Source organism: Ictalurus furcatus, chromosome 29 (genome assembly GCF_023375685.1).
Source record: "Ictalurus furcatus strain D&B chromosome 29, Billie_1.0, whole genome shotgun sequence".
In the NCBI taxonomy this organism is placed as follows: domain Eukaryota; kingdom Metazoa; phylum Chordata; class Actinopteri; order Siluriformes; family Ictaluridae; genus Ictalurus; species Ictalurus furcatus.
The window spans coordinates 8,245,599-8,270,456 of NC_071283.1; the positions used below are offsets into that span (position 1 = coordinate 8,245,599).

At 37.7% G+C, this 24,858-nt stretch overlaps 1 protein-coding gene across 3 annotated transcripts in view; it reads left to right on the plus strand.

The window, feature by feature from the left end:
* Window positions 1-24,858, plus strand: part of LOC128604436 (Kv channel-interacting protein 2-like) — a 241,859-nt gene that overhangs the window by 175,633 nt on the left and 41,368 nt on the right. The window contains exon 1 of one of the 3 annotated variants that reach the window (XM_053619561.1): window positions 18,954-19,345. The exons of the other annotated variants lie outside the window; for them this stretch is intronic. Coding sequence (XP_053475536.1) covers window positions 19,240-19,345 — 106 coding nt within the window. The 5' untranslated portion in view covers window positions 18,954-19,239. Of the gene's footprint in view, window positions 1-18,953; window positions 19,346-24,858 lie in introns of those variants that run through there. 3 annotated transcript variants of the gene reach the window in all.

The window sequence follows — 24,858 nt, forward strand, 5'->3', positions numbered from 1 at the left end:
GATAATATTCTCCTCATACCACAGCAATTTGCCAGTGATTGTTATTCTTCATTTATTAATGATTGACACACTGCGCTCTTTTTAACTGTTTATAGTAACATTTAACTTTATGAAACATCCACGAGATTTAAGGACAGAGGAGTTTGCACTTGCTGGTTCCTCAGTAACACGTCAAGCAGTGTTCTTTCCACTCTCTCATTAACTTTGAAGAGACAGAAAAAAATAGAGACTAGTGATATAGCTACTATAATGTAATTGATATCAGGACCTACAGTAACTCCTGTGTTAGTAAACTTACTGACTGCTACAGTCAGAGATTTCCCCTCACACAGAGCTCTGTAGCACGCAGCACTCACTTCCGGGTTCACTGACATTGATTGTTTACATCTTACATGTGTATTTGTTATGGTTTATGTCCTGTCTCCACCCCTGTTTTATCACTGGATGTCTCCCTCACGTGTTATCATTGATCACAGCTGTTTTGTGTTTCACCCTTGATTACGTTCGCTATTTAAACCCCTCGTGTGTCTGTGTTTAGTTGCGAAGTATTAAGCGTTAACTCAGTTCCTCGTGTTTGTTTCATGGTTTGGATCCGGTTCTCATCCTCGTTATTTGAGTCCTGTCTTAGCCTAGTTTGTACTGTTTGCCGTTCGCCTGACCACTCACCTGTTTCGACCACGCTATTGTTTCACGTTTTGGCTTTATCTGTCTGTTTCTTTAATAAAGCTTTTAACTGCACATGTATCCTGCATCTCCTCCTTGCTAACCATGACAGTTACAAAGTGCTAATACTCAAGACTCCTTCCATTAAATAAATGTCTCCTAACAGAAAACTTCACCATGCCAATGATTATATGCTTTTCTTTGTTAAACAACACATTTGTTAATGCGTTAATTATTAGCCTATGTACAAGTCACTGTAAAATTGGGGTTACTATAGAAATTATCCTGTTTCAGGACCAGTTCATTAATGTAGACCTGTCATTGATGTTATAGTTCGAACTACTGTCAAAGTACAATTCAACCACACTGTGGCATGAATCATTGTAATCAACACGCATTTTCTGTCAAAAGAAAAATGATTCATTTAGGTATGATGGCAGACTGCATGGTGATTGTTCGCTGCTTATAAATTGCATCACCTCGAATATAAAATGCCTTTCTTCATCCCTGAGTGTTTAGTGTTCTCCTTGCCATATTAGGGAACCTAAATGTTTTTCTAAGTACTTGTTTGGGGTGTTTAATTCAGCTTATGCCTGAGGGAGTTCAAATGATAAGCCTGAAATGGAAAGCAAAGGAGGCAGGAGAAATGTGAAGAGAGTGAGAGCAAGTCAAGAGAAGCTGCATGCAGTGCGAGCACCAAGGTGAGATGCTGCGCTCTTAGCTCATAAAGGCCTTTGTTCTGACTCTGTGTGTGTGTGTGTGTGTGTGTGTGTGTGTTTGAAGGGAATTCAGCGAGGGTAGGGTGTGAAACTGAGTCCTGAAAGAGAAGATCTTAGGATTTCACACAGTGCACGAGTGACAGAGCATTACTAATAAATGATCCTCCTCTCTGTGCCTTCTCTCTTTAAATATAGCAAACACATATATCATCTATCATCTATCAAGTGTGTTTACTAGATTCCACTGTGAGCTGCATATAGCCTCATTCTGACACTAATAACTAGCTTTAATGTCACACATATAGATATATACATATATGCATTCAGTATTCAACACAGGTAGACGTGCTGGTTACACTGCCAGAACAGAAGAATAACATTATCTATAAGAGACAGTATAATAAATGAAAAACAGTGTGGCTGTTAGCAACAGAGCAGCACATAAAGTGGCAGTACAGTTTCTATAATAAGGGGTTGTGTATATAAATATGTTTTAATTTACTGAGAATTGATCAAAATGACATTGGAATGGAGCAGAGAAATTCATCCTGTATACTAGACAAGAAGCCCAACATACAAGTAGATAGAAAGAAACTGAAATACATTAATAAGGTTTTAATTAATTTCCCAAAATGTTTATCATCATAAGGTTTATCATATATATAATATGGATTTGAGCGACTTGGACAAGGGCCACATTGTGATGGCTAGATGACTAGGTCAGAGCATCTCCAAAACAGCAGGTCTTTTGGGGTGTTCCAGATATGCAATGGTTACTACCTACCAACAGTGGTCCAAGGAAGAACAGCCGGTGAAAGGACAACAGGGTCATGGGCAGACAAGGCTCATTACTGTGCGTGGAGTACGAAGGCTAGTCCATCTGTTTCGTTCCCACAGAAGAGCTACTGTAGCATAAACTGATGAAAACGTTCATGCTGGCTATGATAGAAAGGTGTCAGAACACACAGTGCATCACTGCTTGCTGTGTATTGGACTGTGTAGCTGTAGACCGGACAGAGTGCCACTGCTGACCCCTGTCCACTGCAGAAAGCATCTACGGCAGGGGCGGCTGTGGCTCAGGTGATAGAGCGGATTGTCCACTAGGGTTGGCGGTTCGATTCCCGGACCACGTGGTTTCACATGCTGAAGTGGCAAGACACACAAGACCTGATGGCAAGCTAGCGCCTTGCATGGCAGCTCTGGTGTGTGTGTGTGTGTGTGTGTGTGTGTGTGTGTGAGAGAGAGAGAGAGAATGGGTGAATGGGACACAGTGTAAAGCACTTTGTAGAACCGCTAAGTTTAAAGCAGAAGACTATTTACCATCTACATATAGGCATGTGAGCATCCGAACTGGACCATGGAGCAATGGAAGAAAGCAGCGTGGTCATGAATCACATTTTCCTTTGTATCATATAGACGGCCAGGTGTGTGTGCGTCACTTACCTGGGGGAAGAGATGGCACCAGGATGAACTATGGGAACTGCTGGACGCAGTGTGATGCTCTGGGCAATGTTCTGCTGGGAAACCTTGGGTCCTGGCATTCATGTGTATGTTACTTTGACATGTACTGTACCACCTACCTCAATAATGTTGCAGACCTAGTACACCACTGTGCTTAGGGTCATTTTCCTGTTAAAAGGTCCACTTTCGGTTCAACTTCAAATATCGGACAGATGGCCTCACATTATCTTCAAGCACTCTTTGATATGGTGCAGAATTCATAGTTGAATCAATGAATGCAATCTGTCCAGTCCCTGAGGCAGCAACGCAACCCCAAACCATAACATTTCCAACACTGTCCTTCAATATTGGTATGAGATGCTTCTCCTGAAAAGCTGTCTTTGGTCTGCACCAAACATGTCTGCTGTTATGGTGGCCAAACAACTCTATCTTTGATTTGTCTGTCCAGAGCACATTATTCCAAAAGGCCTGGTCTTAGTTAGCTAATGCAAGGTTAGACCAGCTAATGTAATTGGCTAGGCAGCAAGTCACATTCTAGTTATTAGTAAATATTGATTATTTCCAGGATATTTTACTTCTAAATAATTCATTATCATAGTATGTAGCAGAGTTGTGCATATGGCCAGCAAGCTAACAGAGATTAAAAGCTACTTTTCACATGAAAACCTGATTTAATTTCATGTCATTTTATTCTTAAAAGTAGCAACTTTTTACTTTCATTTCAGCACATTTTGTCTTGATCTCACCTTTAATTACGATTTTGACACATTATTTATCTGTATTTTGATGTAAGTATAATTTCTCAGTACTTTTGGTCCATCCCCTGCTGAAATGTCACAAAAACTAGTGTGTATGTTTGTGTTTACAGTGATGTATTTTTACTTTAGCCTTTGTGTCTTGATAGCCATTCTCTTTGACAAGTTCCCTATTACCTACAAATGCCTCATGTAGCCTGTAAATGCGCTGTAATAACTGAAACTGGCTCTATTAGCACAGTGCTCATTTGATAACTGAATGATGGGAAATGTTTTCTGTGTTTTATAAATGTTCTATAACTGCAGGCTGGGAAACCCTCCTACACCCGCGCCCTTCCCACCTACACAAAGAGACACAATGAAACACATTGTTGTGTTTGAAGAGTCTAATTTATGGTGTACTACGCATCTGTCATCGCTAGCATTAAACCAACATATCTAGGATAAACATCAGGCTTATATCTTGATGGTGCTTCCAAAAAAAGCCCAAAAAACAACAAACACATCACATGGGCTTTTATTGAATGTCAGTATCTATGATCTGATGTAGGTAATGAAAATGGACTGTAATGAAGATAATAGGCAGTAGATTGGGTTTGGGTGTGTTTGTGTCGGTGTGCGTAGGTACTGTAGCTAGTTGGGTTATTTCCAACTCGTGATCTTGCACACACGGAGAGACTTAATAATGTCAGAAACTGTGAATATACACTGAAAGTGGATTAAAGTCAAACTGCCGTCTCATTTGAAAATCATGGTGCCAGCTGGTGAAAGTCTAGGAGGAGTGTATATTCTGCTGGTGTTCGTTCTCTTTCCAGTTTCTTACTGGTTGTTTGGAGGGGGTGAGTGTGATTTTAGAACAAAAAAATTGTGTGTTTTGGTTACTGCTAAGTGGCGGATGAAACTTTGATCCATTTGCCATTTCGGTCTAAATTGTAAAATCCAATATAGCTTATTTTGCATTTCAGTTATTTACATTGGAACTGATATTTATCAAAATTAACTGATCATGTGACTCTGATGATACAGGAAATGAGCAAATTATAAATGCCAAACTTTCTACAAAGACCATACAGTACATATGATAACTTATGAATACATTCATAGCATGTTGTAATGCAAGGTATCATACACGTGGTTATAATTATTTATGAAAAGGCACTACAGTTTATACAGAAGCCATGTAAGTTGTTAACATGATGAGTTATAAGTAGTGTTTAGAACATTATATCACCAAGAGCAAAGAAATTGCTTAAAGCATTTTGTCCAGTCGTAGGCTGAGAACTGCTCTGATAGTAATAAATGAATTTATATACTTTTCGTTTCTAAGTGTAGATTACTGACAGATGTTTCTGTGTACTTGAAGTGAAGTGAGACGTAATGTAAATGAAAATATTTTATAAAGACGAACAGTATTTCCTACTTCCGTTTCTCTTAATTATGTCAAGTCATGTTATGAGCACTGTGCAAATACAGTGCGTTAATAAAGCATTTCATCCATTTTAATAAATAATAACAGTATAACATCTGCAATGCCTTATGAATGCATTATAATGCATTCATAAGGCATTGCAAATGTTATACTGTTATTAAGCTGTCAACAAAAACACCTTTCTAGTCGCAAGTCAAATTGTCTTAAATATAATATAAATGTAATGTCTAAAAAAGGTAACAAAGGGAAAAAATGAGTATAGTTTCACTTTTAGTAGAAATTTAGATTGAATTCTTTATTCAGAACTGCTAAGAAGTCCACTGTTCAGATTGACTGAGGATATTGAATATTTTACGTTAAATTAAAAAAAAAAAATAATAATTTAAATAGTTTAGAGGACCACAGTTGACTTTGCTTGTGTCCACTAGGGGTCCTTGTCTCTTTGACAGATGATCAGTAACACTTTGTCGAGTGCTTCAGGGAGCCGTGTCCTTCATGCTGAAAGACAGGTTGTGCTGATCGACATTTAGTTTAGCTCTCACCCAACGCTCTGCTCTACTCACACCACTGCTGTTCACGGAAATATTTCCAAAAAAGAACTCAATCATTTCAGCAGCATTTAGCAAATAATTCAGTGCCATGCCTACATAGGTTTGTCATTTGAGTTTCTTTTTAAGCACAAGGATTCAGTGAAATTGCTGTATAATGTAGTATTAATAATGTATATATTTTTTTCATTTAAAAAAGGTAAATGAACATATAGAGGGTTTGTTTTTTTTACTGTGGTACAAAATGAAGCTATTTTAATTTGTGTCACTATAAGAACGCAGAAGAATGATCTTTTATTGGTTACAGGATCATTTAAAGCACAAATGCTTAACAACATAAATGCAACACAATATGGAAATAAACTGTCAGAAAATTGTATTATTGGTTGTTGTTTTTTGGGGTTTTTTTTTTGGTTTTTCTTTTACTTTTTTTTATTTGCTGTAAGAACTCTGTTGTTTCCTTTAACCATGTCCTGTTTGCTGATGTAGAAATATGAGGTTACACACAAACCTCACAAACACAAACGCACAAATCACAAACTGTTAAAAAAGAAAGAAAGAAAGAAACTTAGAATGAAAATTCTATGAAAGTCTGTAGCCTACATGGAGCAGTTTCTGACTTAGGACATGAGGCTTCTTGTTTTTTTTTTTTTTTTTTTGGGGGGGGGGGGGGGGTGGTTTGTTTGTTTGTTTAGTTTTTGTTCTTGTGAAAAGCCTGATGAAATGACTGAACTTTTCATTTCTGAACGAAAAGCACACAATCCACACAAGCAACCGAGTTAACTGTCCGCTATTTCATGAACGTTATTTTAATTTTTCAAATAATATTTTTTGGAGCATTAGTGCTTTCCATTTCTGGTCTGAGTTGACTTTGGTGCTTGGACCCCTAAATATAACAACTTAAATAATGTAATGTAACAAAATAATTAAACAATTCACTGACCCCTTGGTTATACTTTATTATTATTATTATTATTATTATTCCCATTATGCCAGCAATTCCAACATGGACAAACATGTATTGATATTGTATAGTAGAATCCTTAATCTAGTCAAGTAAGTCAGTGTTTTTGTAGCTTGAACCATTCTGGAGAACCAATCTTCCTTTATTAACTGGACAGAGCAGACAAATGACCAAAGCCAGAACAGCAATCCAGGACTCACATGTCTCATGCTATTAAGTATACATTAAATACAACACATTCTATCAGTATAGAATAGTTAGAATAGTTACAGTGTAAATGTAAGCTTGAGCTGGTCATTTTGTAATAATACATGTTATTAGCAAGTTAGGCAATAGTAATAGATTAATTAAATACTCTAACAGCAGTGTGGAGGAAGCTGTACTGGAATCATGTGATTGTTTGGATGCAAGTGGCCTGATTCGATATGACTAATGCTTTTTACTTATTTTTTCTTTGAGTTGTTTCTGAGTTGCTATTCATCGAAATGTTTTTTGTTCCAGGAAATGTGTCCTTATCACAATGCAACATTGATATCAGCCCACTGGCACTGTAGTAATGCTTAGCAGAAAGCAATCATGTCCATTTTCGTCTATCAACTCAAAAGACACCATCCCAAAACCATGTCTCTGTCCTTCAGCTCCCTGGTGGAGTGATGGGGAGTGCAGCCTTATTATCCTGCCCTTTATATTGAGTGAGCAATTGGGAAAAATCAATAGAAATTAAGATCAGAGTGGCGAATTTGAGCTTTTTTTTTTCTTCCAGAAATAAAAGCTGGCCAGATAAAGGGAAAGAGGCTATAATACCAGTGTAACAAGTTGTTCCTATAAAATATGATTATATTGTGGTATAATGTTGGCGGAATTTGGTTTTAAAACTATTATAGAATTGGAGAGCATGTTGTTGCCTTTCAGTCTAAAAATCAGTGTAACAGGTCTATTTATATTTATGAGATCATGAGACATTTGAATTGCACGTAGATGGACTCCATCCAACTAATGATGTGACTTAATGGCAACTGGCTGCACCAGAATTAATTTAAGGGGTTTCCTAGAAGTTGGGGGTGAATGCTTATGAAATTACTATGCAATTTTATGTTTTTTTTATTGGTAAATATATATGAATTTTTAGTCCCACTTCAAAATTCGGGCTACTTTGTGTAGACTCTTGAAATACAATCCCATTTAAGTCCATTTCCATTCCAGGTAGTAGTCAAAGTCAAAGCACAATGTTTAAGGGCAGTGAGTACTTATGCAAGCCACTGTAGATTTGACTTTTCATTTTTAGGCCATTATAGTAAATTATTTTGACAGTAGAGGACTTTTAACCATTAATTAACTGACTGAAGCAGAAACTACATCATTTGAACTTGACCACAGTGCACCTCACAACATGGGCTAAACCAAATGCACTAAACAGGGTTCGAAAAGGTTCTTTATAATGATACCAAAGGGAAACCAAGAATCTGTTGATTGATAGATCTTTCGCCATTTTATTGGTACCCAGTGGTGCAGCATGTCAGTTGTAACTTATCACTCTGAAGTAGGAGAAAACTGGATTGGATAAAATATCTCAAAAAGGCAAATTGAAGCAAATCGGTCATGGCGAAACGCACCTTTTAATTGGCTGAGAAAGCTAACTATTTACAGCAGCATATCTAGTTGTCCATTTACAAAAAAAAACAAAAACAAAAAAAACACTATTCATCTTTAAATACAGGGATAGAATAGTTAGAATAGTTACAGTGTAAATGTAAGCTTGAGCAGGTCATTTTGTAATAAATACACATTATTAGCATGTTAGGCAATAGTAATAGATTAATTGAGTACTCTAACAGCAGTAGTAATAGCAAGTCCTATTGGGAATGAAGTTCTGTCTGGATGACGATCCTCTTCTTCCTCTGATGCATGTTGCAGCTAATTTTCATTTAAATTTTATTTGTATAGCACTTTTAAAAATGGATATTGTCACAAAGCAGCTTTACAGAAATATATACATTCAAGATAAATGATAAATTTATTCCTAATGCGCAAGCCAGATGCAACGGTGGCAAGGAAAAACTCCCTGAGACAACATGAGGAAGAACCTTTAAGAGGAACCAGAATCAAAAGGGAACACATCCTCATCTGGGTGAAACCAAATAGCACAGTTATACATAATTCCCTCCTATAACTGTGCACTACGTGGTCAAAAAGTGCAGTTTTGTTACCAGGAAATTCATTACAGTTTTGACGTGAAGTCTATTTTATAAACGTTAGCAATTTTGAGCTTTTAGATTCCTGTATTTATAGATGAGTCCAATGTCCAAGGTATCCATGGTATTTGTTCTTTGTACCAAAGAAAACTAAAAATTCCCACCATAAATGCTTATGTGGAAGGATCTTTGTGGTGAAAGTGGTTATTGCATTGATTGTCGCAATAATAATGGCTTATGGACTGAAATGTTCACCATTCACATCGTTCAAAAGAACGTTTTCTGCAAACTTTATCTTTTAGCGTGTAGAAGAGGTCCTTGGACATGTGTGAGGGTCCAGTTCATGTGAATTGGTATCAAACAAGGTCAAAAATGCCACTGCTTAGGTTGTTGGTACATTTTCCCAATGAAGCAGATGCCTTTGTCTTCTCTCACTGGCTCAGAGGTGAAGGCAGGCTGTGGCATTTATCTTGATTATATCTGCCGCACACTGGACATCAGTACCGCATTGCAACACTGGCTGGAGCATCTGGTAGGTGGATGTTTTCTAATCCATGGTAGGAGACAATTCTGGGGAGCCAATTTTCCATAGTGACAGACCTAAACATGTGAAAAATTCAATATTACAGACACAGTATCAGGAAATAATAAAAGCATTTTTTTTTATATCTCATTATCCCACCTTTTGTGGGATTTGTATGTATCTTTTTAGTTTCAAAAATTATTTTAATCTTATTTAGAATAAAAGTGAGATAATTAAAACTTGAGACGAATGAAAATCGAGTGATCGGGGAAAGCAGCTCAGCATGAGTCACGTCATGAGTTTGGGTGATTCATGCACTAGAGAGAAAGGAGGAAGGACCTGGCCCAGTGCATGCTGTTTGTAATCTGCAAATGGATTGCTGTGTCCCACTGGCAAAGAAGATGATCTTCTTATATTCTTAACAGCCTAAATCTGTGCTGAAGGCAAAATGCTTCATTTCTGTGGCATGTATTAATAATTATAATACATCACTGATTTAGATCTGTTAAAAAAACAAAAAAAACACAAAAATTCTTTTTTTTTTTTTTTTTTTTTTTTTTTTTTTTTGAATTTCATGGGATGCTAATCTCCTACAAAACTGGATTGGTTAATTATTAACAACCTCAAAACGAGTTGAATTTAAACTTAAATTACATTAATTAAGTAATGCTTACATTACTTACAGTTCCCTCCACTAATATTGGCACCCTTGGTAAATATGAGCAAAGAAGGCTGTGAAAATGTGTCTTTATTGTTTAACCTTTTAATCTTTTGTTCAAAAAATTCAAAATATACAAAAATACTCTGCTCTCATGGATATCAAACAATTGCAAACACAACACAGGTTTATCCAAAAAAATATATCTTTGTTAAATATAGGTGTGTAACATTTATTGGCACCCGTATGAATTCATATGAGAAAAATATATTTGAAGTTTATTCCCATTGATATTTTTTTTTTTTAGTACACCTGGGTGACTCGCAACAGGAAATGACTTCCTGTAAAAATATGAGGTAGCACATAGGCCAAATTCCGTAATTCATAACAATGGGTAAGACCAAGGAATATAGCTGTGATGTGGGCAAAAGGTCCCATTTCACAAAATGGGAAGTGGCTATAAGAAAATAGCAAACATATTGAAAATGCCCATTTCCACAATCAGGGCAATAATTAAGAAGTTCAGGTCAACTGGAAATGTTATGAATCAGCCTGGAATTGGATGTGTGTCTATATTGTCTCAACGCACTGTGAAGAGGATGGTTCGAGTGGCCAAAAAATCTCCAAGGAACACGGCTGGAGAATTGCAGAAGTTAGTTGCATCTTGGGGTCAGAAAGTCTCCAAAACTACAGTCCAAAGTCACCTACATCACCACAAGATGTTTGGAAGGGTTTCAAGAAAATAGTCTCTACTCTCATCCAAAAACAAACTCGAGCGTCTTCAGTTTGCCAGACACGATGGGAACTTCAAATGGGATCGGGTTCTATGGTCAGATGAAACCAAAATAGAGCTTTTTGGTAATAAACACCAGAGGTGGTTTTGGAGCACACAGAGAGGTAGCCAGATGGAAAACTACCTCATGCCCACGGTTAAATATGGTGGTGGTTGTTTTTCTGCCAGAGGACCTGGACATTTTGTTAGGATACATGGCTTTATGGACTCTAACAAATATCAACAGATATTAAATGAAAACCTGACTGCCTCTGCCAGAAAGCTTAAAATGTGCCATGGTTGGATCTTCCAGCAGGACAATGATCCAAAACATACATCAAAATCACCACCAAAATGGTTTACTGAGCACAAAATCAAGGTCCTGCCATGGCCATCCCAGTCCCCTGACCTGAACCCCATAAAAAATTTGAGGAAAGGTGAGGAGAAGAGAGTCCACCTCGAAATTTGAAGAGATCTCTGGAGAGATTCTGTATGGAGGAATGGTCTCAGACCCCTTGCCATGTATTCAGCAACCTCGTCGGGCATTATAGGAGAAGACTCAGAGCTGTCATCTTGGCAAAGGGAGGTAGCACAAAGTATTGACTAAAGGGTGCCAATATTTAAACAAAGATTATATATATATATATATATATATATATATATATATATATATATATATAAATTTTTTTTTTATAAACCTGTGTTTTGTTTGGAATTGTTTTATATCATTGAGAGCAGAGTATTTTTATGATTTTTTTTAACAAAAGATCAAAAGGTTAAACAATAGAGATACATTTTCACAGCCTTTTTTGCTCATATTTACCAAGGGTGTCAATATTAGTGGAGGGCACTGCATATGGCAAAGTTACCAGTGGTCAGGTTTATGTTAAGTTACAAGGCATTCATAGGTGCCATTAGGTCCTTTTCACTCTCTTTTATATATATATATATATATATATATATATATATATATATATATATATATATATACATACATACATACATTTTGGATTGTTACCACATGGAGCTGTCAAAACAAATCCAAGACAAAGTTTTGTAAATGTATCAGTGAGGGTTTGGTTATAAAAAAAAACAAAAAAAAAAACCCTCAAACTTTGAACATCCTGCAGAGTATCATTAAATTCATTATTAAAAAAACTGAATGATTATCAAACATCAGTGAACAGGTAATGAAGGCAGGAAGAGAAGTGACTAAGATGCCGAGGGTGAAGCTCAACGTGATGCCACCACCACCATGCTTCACTGTAGGGATGGTATTTTCAATTTTACTTTTTTCTGTGTAAATTCAGCAACATACATTGATTTCCATCCATCCATCCATCTTCTATACCGTTAATCCTTTTCAGGGTCACGGGGAACCTGGAGCCTATCCCAGGGAGCATCGGGCACAAGGCGGGGTACACCCTGGACAGGGTGCCAATCCATCGCAGGGCATATTGATTTAACTCAATTTCAAGATTATATTATACAATATTTGGTGTAGATTAATGACACAAAATCCCAATTATTTCATTTAAGTTGTAACACTACAAATTGTGGGAAAGTTCAAGTGAGGGAATACTTATGCATATTTCATGAACAACAGACAAATGTGATTTGGCTTGTGATTTGTTTGATTGCATATGAATGAATATGGGTATTCGGAAATGGTATCAATGCTAACCCCACCCCCAACCTTAACCATCATATCTTTTTTTTTTTTTTTTTACTTGACTTAAATTGGGAGCATATTTACAAATCTACAAAATTTGACAACATTGTAACTCACACTCAGTGCTACTAGATGATACACAGGATGATTTGAGTCATTCCATTTGTGCTAACTCCTGTTTCAGTTTAATAGCTGTGAACATTTCGGTGGTGATTGCAGTGGATGGACCGAAAAGCTTTGTGCCTGTGTAATAATCTCTCGCTTTGTCCAAGACAGAATCCATTTTATTCATTTAGAAGAATTTACTTTGATTGCCTACCTGTGGTCTCTTTGTCTTTTTGTTGTCTATTTGTGCATGATAGCGAGCTAAAAATAGCTTCCCATCAATAGAGGATATGTATGATTTTCAACAAGTTGAAATGGACAGTCGGTCTAAATTCAAGCAGTAATATATCCAATAATATATACAACACAGGATAGTGTTTCACTCATATGGCTGAAAAAACATTCTGTGCTACTTAATTTTTTGTCCTTGTCATTGTGACCAAATGACATATACGCAATGTTACTTAGACAATAAAACAGATGCTGAAAGTGATTAATTCAAAATGGGGCAAAAAGGCACTGCAATGAACATTATTACTAAACAGATTTGTCCTTTGTTTTTTGCTCTATGTGCTAAATCTCTATCTACAGTATATGCCCTGTGTAGAAGCACTCAGACTATGACAGATATCTGCTACTGTTCCTTCAGCGAAAAGAGGCAGAAGATATTATGATTTTTTCGTGTCTCACTTCTCCAATTGTTATGGTAGAATATCAAATATACGTTCCCTCTTGCTGGTTGGCAAGCTTATAACCAAGTATACTTTGTTTGGGACATGTTCTTGTAGACAGCACAACATTTTGTGATTTCCTGAAACCGTGTCTGGCAAACTATTGTTGCAGTGTTCGTGGCGTGACTGGACTTCATAACCACTGCAGTGTTGCCACAGTGCGTCAAAACAAAACACACAATTCTACTGTGCTTCCAGTTTTACTAAAGCTGTCATCAACATCTCAGAGCACAATACAATACCAATAACGCTATCAGATACAGGGATTGTGCCGTGATTCAGTTATTAGTCTTGTTAATTCACTTGAATATATTCATCACCACGTGATTGCAATTTAAGGGAGCTTGCACAAATCAATTTGTATGAACATTCTACTACAGCATGCATAATATATTATAATACCTGTCATAACTCTGTATACATGGTCATAAGTCACAGTTTTTTTTTTCTCACTTTATATAAATCATATGATGTCCTAATGTCTTGTTACACACTATAATATAGGTTCATAAGAACATTGTTGTAATGCATTATAACACATGAGCTAGTATTGTACCTAATTCCCTATCATGCCTGGTATGAGCCTGTATAAATGTTAATTAGTAGTCAGTGCATGCATAACTCTTTAGAAAGTTTATGATTTCATATCATCAAGTTACATTAGATGTTATAGACACAGACGTTGTAAGACACATGAACTAGTATAGTACTTGTACCATAGTATTATGCATTATAATATTCACATTGGTTTCTTGGTAACTCTTCCTATGAATTGTAATGCATTATAAAGATTTGAATAATGTGTTATATGACATACAATATACCCTATGATGCCAGGCATAAGTCTGTATAAATTTTCTGTATAAAGTAGTTAAACTTGCATGCAAAGCACATTATAAAGCATATAACCTCATAACACTTTATAATATGTTCATAAGAACTTTGTAGGCACAAATGATGTAATGCATTATAACACATGATCTAGTAAAGTACCTGTAACACTTCCTATGAATCATAATGCATCATAAATTCTTGAATAATGTGTTATATGGCATATATAATACTCTATAATGCCTGGAATGAACCTGTAAAATGTTCTTAAATAGTAATAGGTGTATGCATAGCAGTTTATGTGACATATGATTTCATAATATCAGGTGACATAATGTGTCATCATAATATGTTCATAAAATCATTGTAGGCAAATGTGGTAATGCATTATAATACATGAACTAGTGTAGTACTTGTACCATATCATTATGCATTATAAGATTAACTTTGGTTTCTTGGTAGCACTTCCTATCAATCACAATGCATTATAAATTCCTGAATGATGTGTTATATGGCATGCATTATACCATTTAATGCTTGACATGAATCTGTAAAAATGTTCTTAACTAGTTATAGTTATATGCCTAACACTTTATACAACATATGACCTCATAATATCAGGTTACGTAATGCATCATAATATGTTCATATGTATACTGTAGACACAGATGTTGTAATTCATTATACAAAAATGAACTAGCATAGTACCTGTACCACAGATTAAAGAGCATTATAATATTCACCTTTGGTTTCTTTGTATTATGGCCTATGGATCTTGTATTTATAATGCATTATATACACACAAGCAGTGTCATATGGCATACATAATACACTATAATGCTTGGTATGAGCCTGTATACATGTTAATAAGTAGTTATACATGCATGCAAAACAATCGCAGAATGTTAGAGAGCGCTTTATGATATGTTCATAAAATAGGCACAAATGTTGTTTGTTATGAACATGAACTAGTAAAGTACCTGTACCACTTCCTATAAATTGTAATGCATTATAAATGCCTGAATAATATGTTATATGGCTTGCATAATACTTTATAAAAGATGTGACTTTATAATATCAGGTGACATAATGCATCAAAATATGTTCATAAAATCATTGTAGACAAACATTGTAATGCATTATAATACATTAAGTAGTATAGTAGTTGTACCACAGTGTTATGCATGATCATAGTCATGTTTGATTTCTTCACAATAGTTCCTGAATTTTGTATTCATAATGCATTATAAATGCATGGATAATGTGTTATGTTGTATACATAATACACTGTAATGCCTGGCATGAACCTGTATACTGTAAATGATCCTAAGTAGTTATAGTTGTAACTTTATTCCTAATGTCAGGTTACCTAACACATTTTAAAATCTGTTCAGAAGAATAATATAGACATTAATATTGCAATGCACTATAACTACAATTTGAGAAACCAATAACACTTCCTTCTCACTAAAGTTATATGCACTTTATTCTCCTAGTTGTAGTTACATGTGCAGTTTATAAAGCATGCTTATATTACCTCATGTTGTCAAGTTACATAATGCATTATAATAGCTTTTCATAAGAAGACTGTAACATAAGCACTATAATATTAGTGTAGTATCTGTACTGCAGGATATTATGATAATTATGACTTGGATTAATGCTCAGCTCCTGTGTTTATACGTGTTTATAACACATAATAGAAAATAATGACAGGTACTGTTATTATACTGTAAATGAATTTACAAATGATTAGGAATATAGGATTCATAGGAAGTGTTGTCAAATGTTGGAATTCAGTAATAATATTAACGAATTGGTCTTAGAGTGTCAGTTTTACTGCCGATGTTACTTTTTTCAGAAGATCCACCACTGTGCATGTTCAGCTTAATGGAAACTGTATGCATGCAATTATATTCACTGTTATAAAAGTTTTTTTAAAAAAAAAAAGCATTTTTACTAACATGTAAATAGTTTGAGCAGCTTGGACTTGAGAGGAAACATTTAAACTGGACCTTAAAATGTTTTAGATGAGTGCAGTGAAGGTCTGGTAAGGTTGTTGATGCGTCTAGCTGACTTTTTGAGAATCAATCATGAGCAGTGTGTCAATAACAACCAGCTAAGGTCAAATCTATGACAGTTTCATTTGTAAAATGGAAGACTAAGCTTGAGCATTAGAGCTGCTATCCACGTGTTTAGAAAAAAAAAAAGTTGATGCTGAAATAAAGAAAAGCACGGACATTTGTAGAAAGGATCATGGGATGAATTAGGTATATTTTAGAGTTGGTCTTTGGCCAAGTCCTTGACAGTTAAAGTACTTGGGATATAAGATCATATTATGTTGACCTTCCAGGAAAGGTGATCGTTGAACACTTTTAGCCATAAGACAAATGCATGTGAGATGCTTTTCTGTTGATGGTTCGTGCCTGTTCCTTGGGAATATCTGTTAAACAGAGAAATTACATACACATTGATTGCCCTTTTTTAAAACGCAGAGAAAAGTGCACTAAATAACCATTACTGTTCCATAATTGCTCTCAACCTTCAATTACACCCGGGCTATCAGGGAGATCACCTTTGCTCTTTACTCTTTAAAGTTCCATCTCATGTTCATTTTAGGAAGACTTCAAAGTGTGTGTGTGTGTATGCCTGTTTGGTATAATGTAGTCCCTAACTCTTCATCCCTACTGGTATCTCTCTCTCTCTCTCTCTCTCTCTCTCTCTCTCTGTCTCTCCTTTATTTATCTCTCATGCTGTGCATAATAGCACAGTCTACAAGCTCCATTGAGTACAAAACCACTGTAGCAGCTTGGAGGCAGGATTTGCTTATTACTTGTTTGCAAAGCCCCCAGTATTCCCATCACACACAGGAATAAAAAACATTTTGAGCCGAGAATGACAAATAATGGCATGGTTACATCTGGATACACCGTGGTTACAAGTGGATTTAACGCGTGGATTTATGTGTGTCTGTCTGTCTTTGAAATAAACGAATGACCTTCCTCCCTTTATTTTTTATTAAACATAGCCTTCAAATGTTCAGAACCGAAAGTAGAGAGTAATATTCGTATTAAGATCACTTATCATTTTGGCTCTCACCTAACAGATAACAGATGCCGAAAATAAAAATGAAAAACTAAAGGCAGGAAGGAAACGAATGGAAAATAAATGGGGAAGATAGCATATCCTCTGGCATTTGACAATGCAAAGTGAAAGTAAAATTGCCCCTATAGCCTCTTCAAATGTGTGAAATTGTTCATTAGCCTGTGACGAATAAGCAGACAGTGTCTCTATGGCATTCAAAAAAAAACTTCTTTCTGTCTGTCTCTCAGTCTGTGGGCACTGCATAACAGCCTCCTCAGGCAGCAATCAAGTGAACAAGTGAAGGAAAATGGATATTCTCTGAGTTAAAATACCCTGATAATAAACTCAGCCTTGGGTGCTGTTAGGATGATCACCTCAAAGGTGAAATGATTACTCACTGCAAAATCAAAATGCTTGAATAAGGGCAAAGTGTGAAGTTTTCCCATCCTGATTTTTTTTTGTCATTGGTGCATATTAGCTGTCCCTCCCTTTATATCACCCATTTCTCTCCCTTTTACCCTTTCCCATCAGTTTTGTCCTTTGTTACTATTGTGTATCTATCCTAAAAAAGGCAGCAAAACGTACAAGATACATGCAACCCTTATACACACACACACACACACACACACACACACACACAAAAAAAGAATGGTAACGATGAATCACAGATGTTAACATTCTGGTGAAGCTATGTAGATGAAGCTAGATCTCATTAGAACATGGATGTCCAGTAGTGTCCATGAAGGACTGGTGTGGCTCCAGGTTTTTGTTCTAAACAAGCACCTGATTACACATGTTTATACAGGTGTTGATTCATTTTCTATAGCAGCAGCTCTTTCTGGCTATAATACAAATCAGAGGTTTATATTAATGCACACGTTCGAATATGTTATGGTTTAAATTCAGGACTTGTATGGCTGTCACTCCACATAATCGAACTAATAATAAATGGATGAAAAAAGTGGTGTTACTTAAAAAAAGAGAACGGTATCATAGTTGATATGGTAAGGAGATGTTTGTAAGGAGTCTCCAGTTTCAGCACTTCAGTATAAGGTGAGTAAGGGAGAGTCTTTAGGACGAGCACTTCTCAGTCAAATGACAAGCTAATATTTTTTTGTCTTATTAATTTCTACAAAGAGAAAATAATAAAAGGCTGGTAAGGGAACAACTTTTTGTAGCTGCGCTAATGTGAGTGATAACAGTAACTAGCTTCTTACAACAATAAAATGTACAACATGACATTTATTAATCAATTACAAATTTGAACTGTTGGGAAATTGCTATGAGTGAAAGGATGAAAACTTTGGGGTGGTAACAGTATCTCAGCTTCATGTCTTCATGTCATCTTGCACGTCCCATCATGTTTTATTCCTTACTTAATCAGTTGATTTGGACCTTCAGTCAGCTATCAGATGTGATTTTTTTCTTGGTTGGAACAAAAACCTGCAGACACACTAGACCTTTACAGATAAGGTTGAACACCTCTGCATTAGAAGTTTTATAATGTCTCATCCCAAGGCTTTTTCCCCCCAATCTGAAACCTGAATGTGGTTGGTTTTTTTCGTTATGGCTTTCTTTTAACTGCCACCATGCTTGTTTACCTAGGTGCCTCTAAATATCCACCACCAGTTACCTTGGAAACTACATTAAGCAAATCAATGAAGGTAGTGTCACTGGATAGGGAGGGCATTCTTCTCTCTCCCCTCTCCCTCTTTTCTGTCCCCCTCCTTTGCTCTCTCTCTCTCTGCCTCTCTCTCTCCCTCTCCTTCCCTCCCTCCCTCCCTCCCTCCCTCCTTTCGTTTTCCTCACTCCCCGCATTGTGAGATTGCATGCTGACAATCACAGCCCAAGCCGTTTGTGTTGTTGCGTCTGTCTGAGTTTTCAGGAAAGTGCCTCCAGGTCTAAGATCCCATGGAAAGATGGCAAGCACGTGATGCTTTCCTTTCACTTTCTCGATGATCCTCTTTCTGATGTTCCAGGTTATAAGGCTGGCTTAACCTGACCATTTTAGGGTTTTTTGTTTCTGTTGGTAGTTTTTCTTTTTGGAGTTTTCTGCTCAACTGTTGAAAGCCCACTGGGATAACTAGTAGGTTTTCGGATCGTGGTTTACAATGTAATGAGTGCGCTCCACTATGATGAACCTGGATGGCCTCGAGATGATCGCCGTCCTGGTGGTCATGGCACTTTTCATCAAGGTCCTGGAGCAGTTCGGACTGTTTGAGCCTGTTGGAGGAGAAGGTAACACACTGTTTCATACGAATGGTTGCATTAACTGGCTTACTATGAAGAAATCAAAGTTTTACAAATGCCAAAGCTCATATATCACTTGTACGTGACGGTGAGCTCGAGTTTGCAAAAATTCTGCAGTACCCTCGGTCCTGAGGATCCTGCTGTGGTGAGGGGAGACGAGTTTGATTACTTACTGCAACTGTTGGCTCTGAAACTTTATCCTGTGATTCCTTGTACTCCCTCACCCCACCTCCCTGTGCCTCCGTGCTTGGTGCACTTATAGTCTAATCAATAGTACGGCACAAAGAGGCTTCGGGTGATGCTCTTTTGGCGTCTGCTAGGAAATATGACTCGCTGTTTTCCGTCTTTTACTAGGGAGATACATTTCTTCGATATGAAAAAAAAGTATAGAGAGTTTAGAAAGTCTGGGTCATGTTTTGGAATGTTGAATCTGCACTTTGAAGTTTGCTTTTAATAAAGAACACTTATAAAAGCACACTTTATGAAATTATATGTATTGTGCTTTGCAGATGTTAGATGTTAGTGAGATATTCTTCTGAGGTTAAGGGTAAGTTTGTATTATACGTTTCAATCCATAAAGTTTGGAATTTTGCTGATCTATTTCTGCAAAGCTTTATCTTACCAGCCAGGATCAATATGCAAATAAACTCACTGAGATATCCTTGACATCTTCTCTGCATGAATGACCAATCATTTAGCAGCAAATTAAATTTAAACAATCGTCCTTGTCCATTGATAAATCTATACCCCGCCCTTCATGTCCCTTACACCATAATAGTTAAGGATGAAGATGCATTTTTCTTTTTATTGTGATGCATTTATCTTGATATCCAGATTCTTTCAGCATCAGGCCTTTAAGTACCATATATTGTTGACAGTATCTAATCTCCTTGCACGACAATGGTCATTTTATGGGTGGAGTTTATCTTAACTGAGATGTGTGCTGATGAAGGTTTGATTGTGAAGTTCACTTAAACACTGCAGTAAGAGGCTGTCTTGAAATAATTTTTCAAGCAAAGAAAAGTGGATTTGGCCTTCAGAGATTTGGCTTCTGACCTGCTGGTATTTATGCATTTTGTGTAGGTACTACACAAGGCATTTTAACTCTGGAGTCCACTAGTATGAGTTATCACTCAAAAATATACAAAAAGAGCAGTCTTCTTTTTTTTCCATTCAATAAAAATGGCAGATTAGCCCATCACTGAAGCAAGTGTTTTGAACTCTACGATATTAACTGAGCCCCTGGAAGCCCTGCCCCCTTACCCAACTCTCATTAGTAATCTTTTATCTAGTCTCAATTTTCTCACTTGAAAGATGCATCTGCACTTACTATCTAGGTAAAGGGAGAATGTCTTGAATTCATTAATCTGTTGATGTATTTTACATGCACACTTTCTTATTAATTACTGTACATAACATCTTTTTCCTAGAATAGCAAGAAACAAGTAAAATTAACTTTTTTAGTATCTACATCTAAAACAAGCACGCCTTTGTCCTTTAAGTGTAGACCCAGTATGTACACACATTAAAGTTTCCACCTTAAAAAAGGACTATATCGAAAATGTACTGCGTCTCCTCCCCCCACACTGTTTCCCCCAGCAGGATTATGTATTATTTCTCTTAATGATTGACAGGCCTGCATGGCTAGTCTTTATGCTTAGACTTATACCTTGTATTATTTGTTAAAATAATTCACCATTTGGCATTTAGTCCACTTGGACTGGTTTTAACGGCAATGTAGGAATGCGGTAGTCTGAATATCTGTCATTTTTATGGACTGAAGTAGTTGAATTAATCAAAACAGCCCTCCCACTCTCAACCCAGACTTCCACACTGATGTGTCTTTTGGAGCATGCCCAGCTATGAAGGAAGATGTGCCAACTGATTGCTCATTTCGAGATTAAAAAGCAAAGTTCTTTTTACTGCCCTCACCCTGAGGTTTGTGCCAGGCTTGGCCTGTACAAAATTTAGAGGTATTCAGCCATCTCCAGACCAAGCAGTAGAGAAAGACTTTTAGAGCAAAAGCCAATAAATTGTCCAGACACATTAGGCAAAGTGCTACCCTTAATATCAATGGTTTTAATAACAAAAGCGTCTCGAGGATTTAAATAAGCCCTGGTGGGTTTTACAGCCCCATTCTGCAAATGTGAAATCTTCAAGTCTCTGTTGTTTTTGTGATTATGTTTGTCAGGAAGAGGCTGAGGTCACTGCACTATGCCTTTAGAGTGCTGAATTATTAATTGTAACAAGCACTCCGCCACTTCTCTGCTTCTGTTTATCGCCACATGCCTGACATAACTCACTGTCAGTGAAGCCGTGTAATGAATAGGTGTCAAACTTTCCAGGTGGACCAGAGTCAAACTGTGAAGAGGGCATGTCTGGCTTGCACTCCATCATCTGTAGGGTGTTGGAACATGTGATATAGTGATAGATTGTGTTCCAAAAATAATGATATAACAATTCAATAAATGTAATTCACACTATTCTTCAAATTCATACTCTTCTGTATATTATTTGTATAACCCACTCTTTGCGGTCTAATTCTCTAATCTGTCCATTTGTACACTTTAGATCTTCAGTGATAGTCACAGACGCATCGACTTACTTCACTCACTTTACCAATAACTGTCCTGTTTCATTTTAACCACCATTAAGCCACATTTTAAGTTCAGCAAAGAGCTCTGCTCTGTGGTCAAACTCATTAATATATTGATGTAAGTTTTAAAATCTGTATTGTCACTGTAACATGACTGACTCTGTGAGACTATAGTGACACGTGAATCTAAGTCCAGGCCACATCATCCAAAATGTTTGGTGTAGACCAAAGGCAACTAGTCCAAGGTCATAAATTCTGAATGCACACTAATTGGTAGATAATGCAGTGTGTAATTGCTATAGTAAACACACTAGACATTGCAAAGAGTGCCAGAGTGCTATTTAAACAAACTGGAACTAATGAGCCACACATGAAGCTAGTCCATAACCTAGTCCAAGAATTCTGCATTCAGTTGAACACTTAAGATACATCATTACTGGTAATGTGTAATGATATGTGTCATCATAGAGCAGAACTATGCCGTAATTCCTCCCTCTGTCACCAGCCAATCAATAACACAATCTGACCCAAACGGTAAACAACTACATCTGCATACACACACACACACACACACACACACACACACACACACAGTTGCAATCAAAATTATTCGACCCCATTGCAAATCTGGTTTATTGTCAATATTTACAGACTTTCAGCTGTTTACAATGAACAAATCAAACAAAAAGCAATTGAAATAGTTCAATGGTGGTTTCCCCAAATTCAACTGAAAATTCAATTCATAATGATTTCTCCAGTTTCAAAATTATTCAACCCCTTCATGGTGAGCATCTTTAGTACTTAGTAGAGCACCCTTTTGCTGTTAATGACCTGCCTCAAACAAGATGCATAGCTTCTGGCGGCGTTCCTGAAGAATCTTAGCCCATTCCTCATGAGCAGTGGCTTCTAGTTCAGTAATATTCTTGGGTTTGCGTGCTGCAACTGCCTTCTTCAAATCCCACCAGAGATTTTCTATGGGGTTTGTCATGCTGAGGATGCCATCTGTGAGGAAGCTGAAGCTTGGACGTCATTGGACCTTCCAACAGGACAATGATCCCAAGCATACCTCAAATTCCACCAAGGCTTGATTGCAGAAGTCGTCCTGGAAGATTCTACAGGGCCTGACAAGTCACCTGACTTGAACCCCATAGAAAATCTCTGGTGGGATTTTGAAGAAGGTGGTTGCAGCACGCAAACTATTCAAGCCAGAAGCTATGCATCTCGTTTGCAGCAGGTCATAACAGAAAAAAGGTGCTCTACTAAGTACTAAGAATGCTTGACTAATTTTGAAACTGGAGAAGTCATTATAAGTTGCATTTTCAGTTGAATTTGTGGAAACCACTTGAAGCATTCGTTGTGTTGAACTATTTCAATTGCTTTTGTTTGATTTGTTCATTGAAAATCTGTAAATTTTGACAACAAACCTGATTTGCAATGAGGGTTGTATAATTTTGATATATATATATATATAGTGTGTGTGTGTGTGTGTGTATATATATATATATATATATATATATATATATATATATATATATATATATATATATGCATACTATATATATATATATGCATATATATATATATATATATATATATATATATACATATATATATATGCATATATATATATATATATGCATATATATATATATATATATGCATACTACTTATACTAAATTATATATATATATATATATATATATATATAGTAGGGAGTTAGCTCGGGGGAAGGGCAGAGCACAGACCCACAAAAGACAGGTTGCAGTTATTAAGGGTGTTTTTATTTCAGCTTAGTGCGAGTGTGGGTGAATGCGTAGGGGGTGTGGCTGTCGCGTGACCTTCTTGAGGGTGTGTCGGGGTTCCTGAGGCAAGGGCGTGGGTCTCCCGTGCCGTCATCCACCGGTGCGTGCGTTTTCACCGCCCGGTGGCCTCGTCCGCGCACACGGATTCTGTTCGTTCGCCGTCGGTCTTCCTCCTCCCGCATGGCCGGAAGCGCGCCCTTTTATCCTCCTCCTCTGTCGCCTGATTGGTGGACTTTTCCCGCCTGACTCCCCAATCGCCGGCCGGCATAGTGTCAGTGGTCCCGCCCCGCCGTGCCGGTCCTTCCGGCCGCTGGTGTGTTTGGCACGAGGCTGTCCGCTTCGTGCCGGTGCGGCAGTTGGTGAAGGAGCGCCTTTCTTCTCCTGCGCGCCGGCTGTCGGTCCGTCGCGACAGTACCCCCCCCTCAGCTCCGAGCCTACTGCCGCTCGGTGGTGGGCCCAGAGTGCGTCTCGCCGAGAGAGCCCATCTGCGTTGCCATGCTGGGCCCCCGCCCGGTGCTTAACCTGGAACGAGAAATCTTGCAAGGCGAGAAACCAGCGTGTTACCCGGGCGTTTGTGTCCTTGGCTTTGGCCATCCACTGTAGGGGGGCGTGGTCAGTTACGAGGACGAAGTGCCGGCCAGCCAGGTAGTACCGCAGCTCCTCGATGGCCCACTTTATCGCCAGGGCCTCTCGCTCGACGGTTGCATATTTCTTCTCTGCAGGGGATAACTTCCGGCTGATGTAGAGGACCGGATGTTCTTCCCCGTCGAAGATTTGCGAGAGGACGGCGCCAAGCCCGGTCTCGGACGCATCAGTGTGCACGGTGAATGGGAGGTCAAAGTCCGGATTACGCAGTACCGGCGCGCTGGTGAGGGCCCCTTTCAGGGCCTGGAAGGCCCTCTCTGTGTCGGCTGACGACCTGACCCGGTCTGGCTGGCCCTTCTTGGTGAGATCTGAGAGGGGGGAAGCTACAGCAGAGAAGTTAGGCACAAATCTCCAGTAGTACCCCGCCAACCCCAAGAAGGCCCGTACCTGTTTCTTTGAAGTGGGACGAGGGTAGTCCTTTACGGCCTTGATTTTCTTCGCCTGTGGTTTCAGCATCC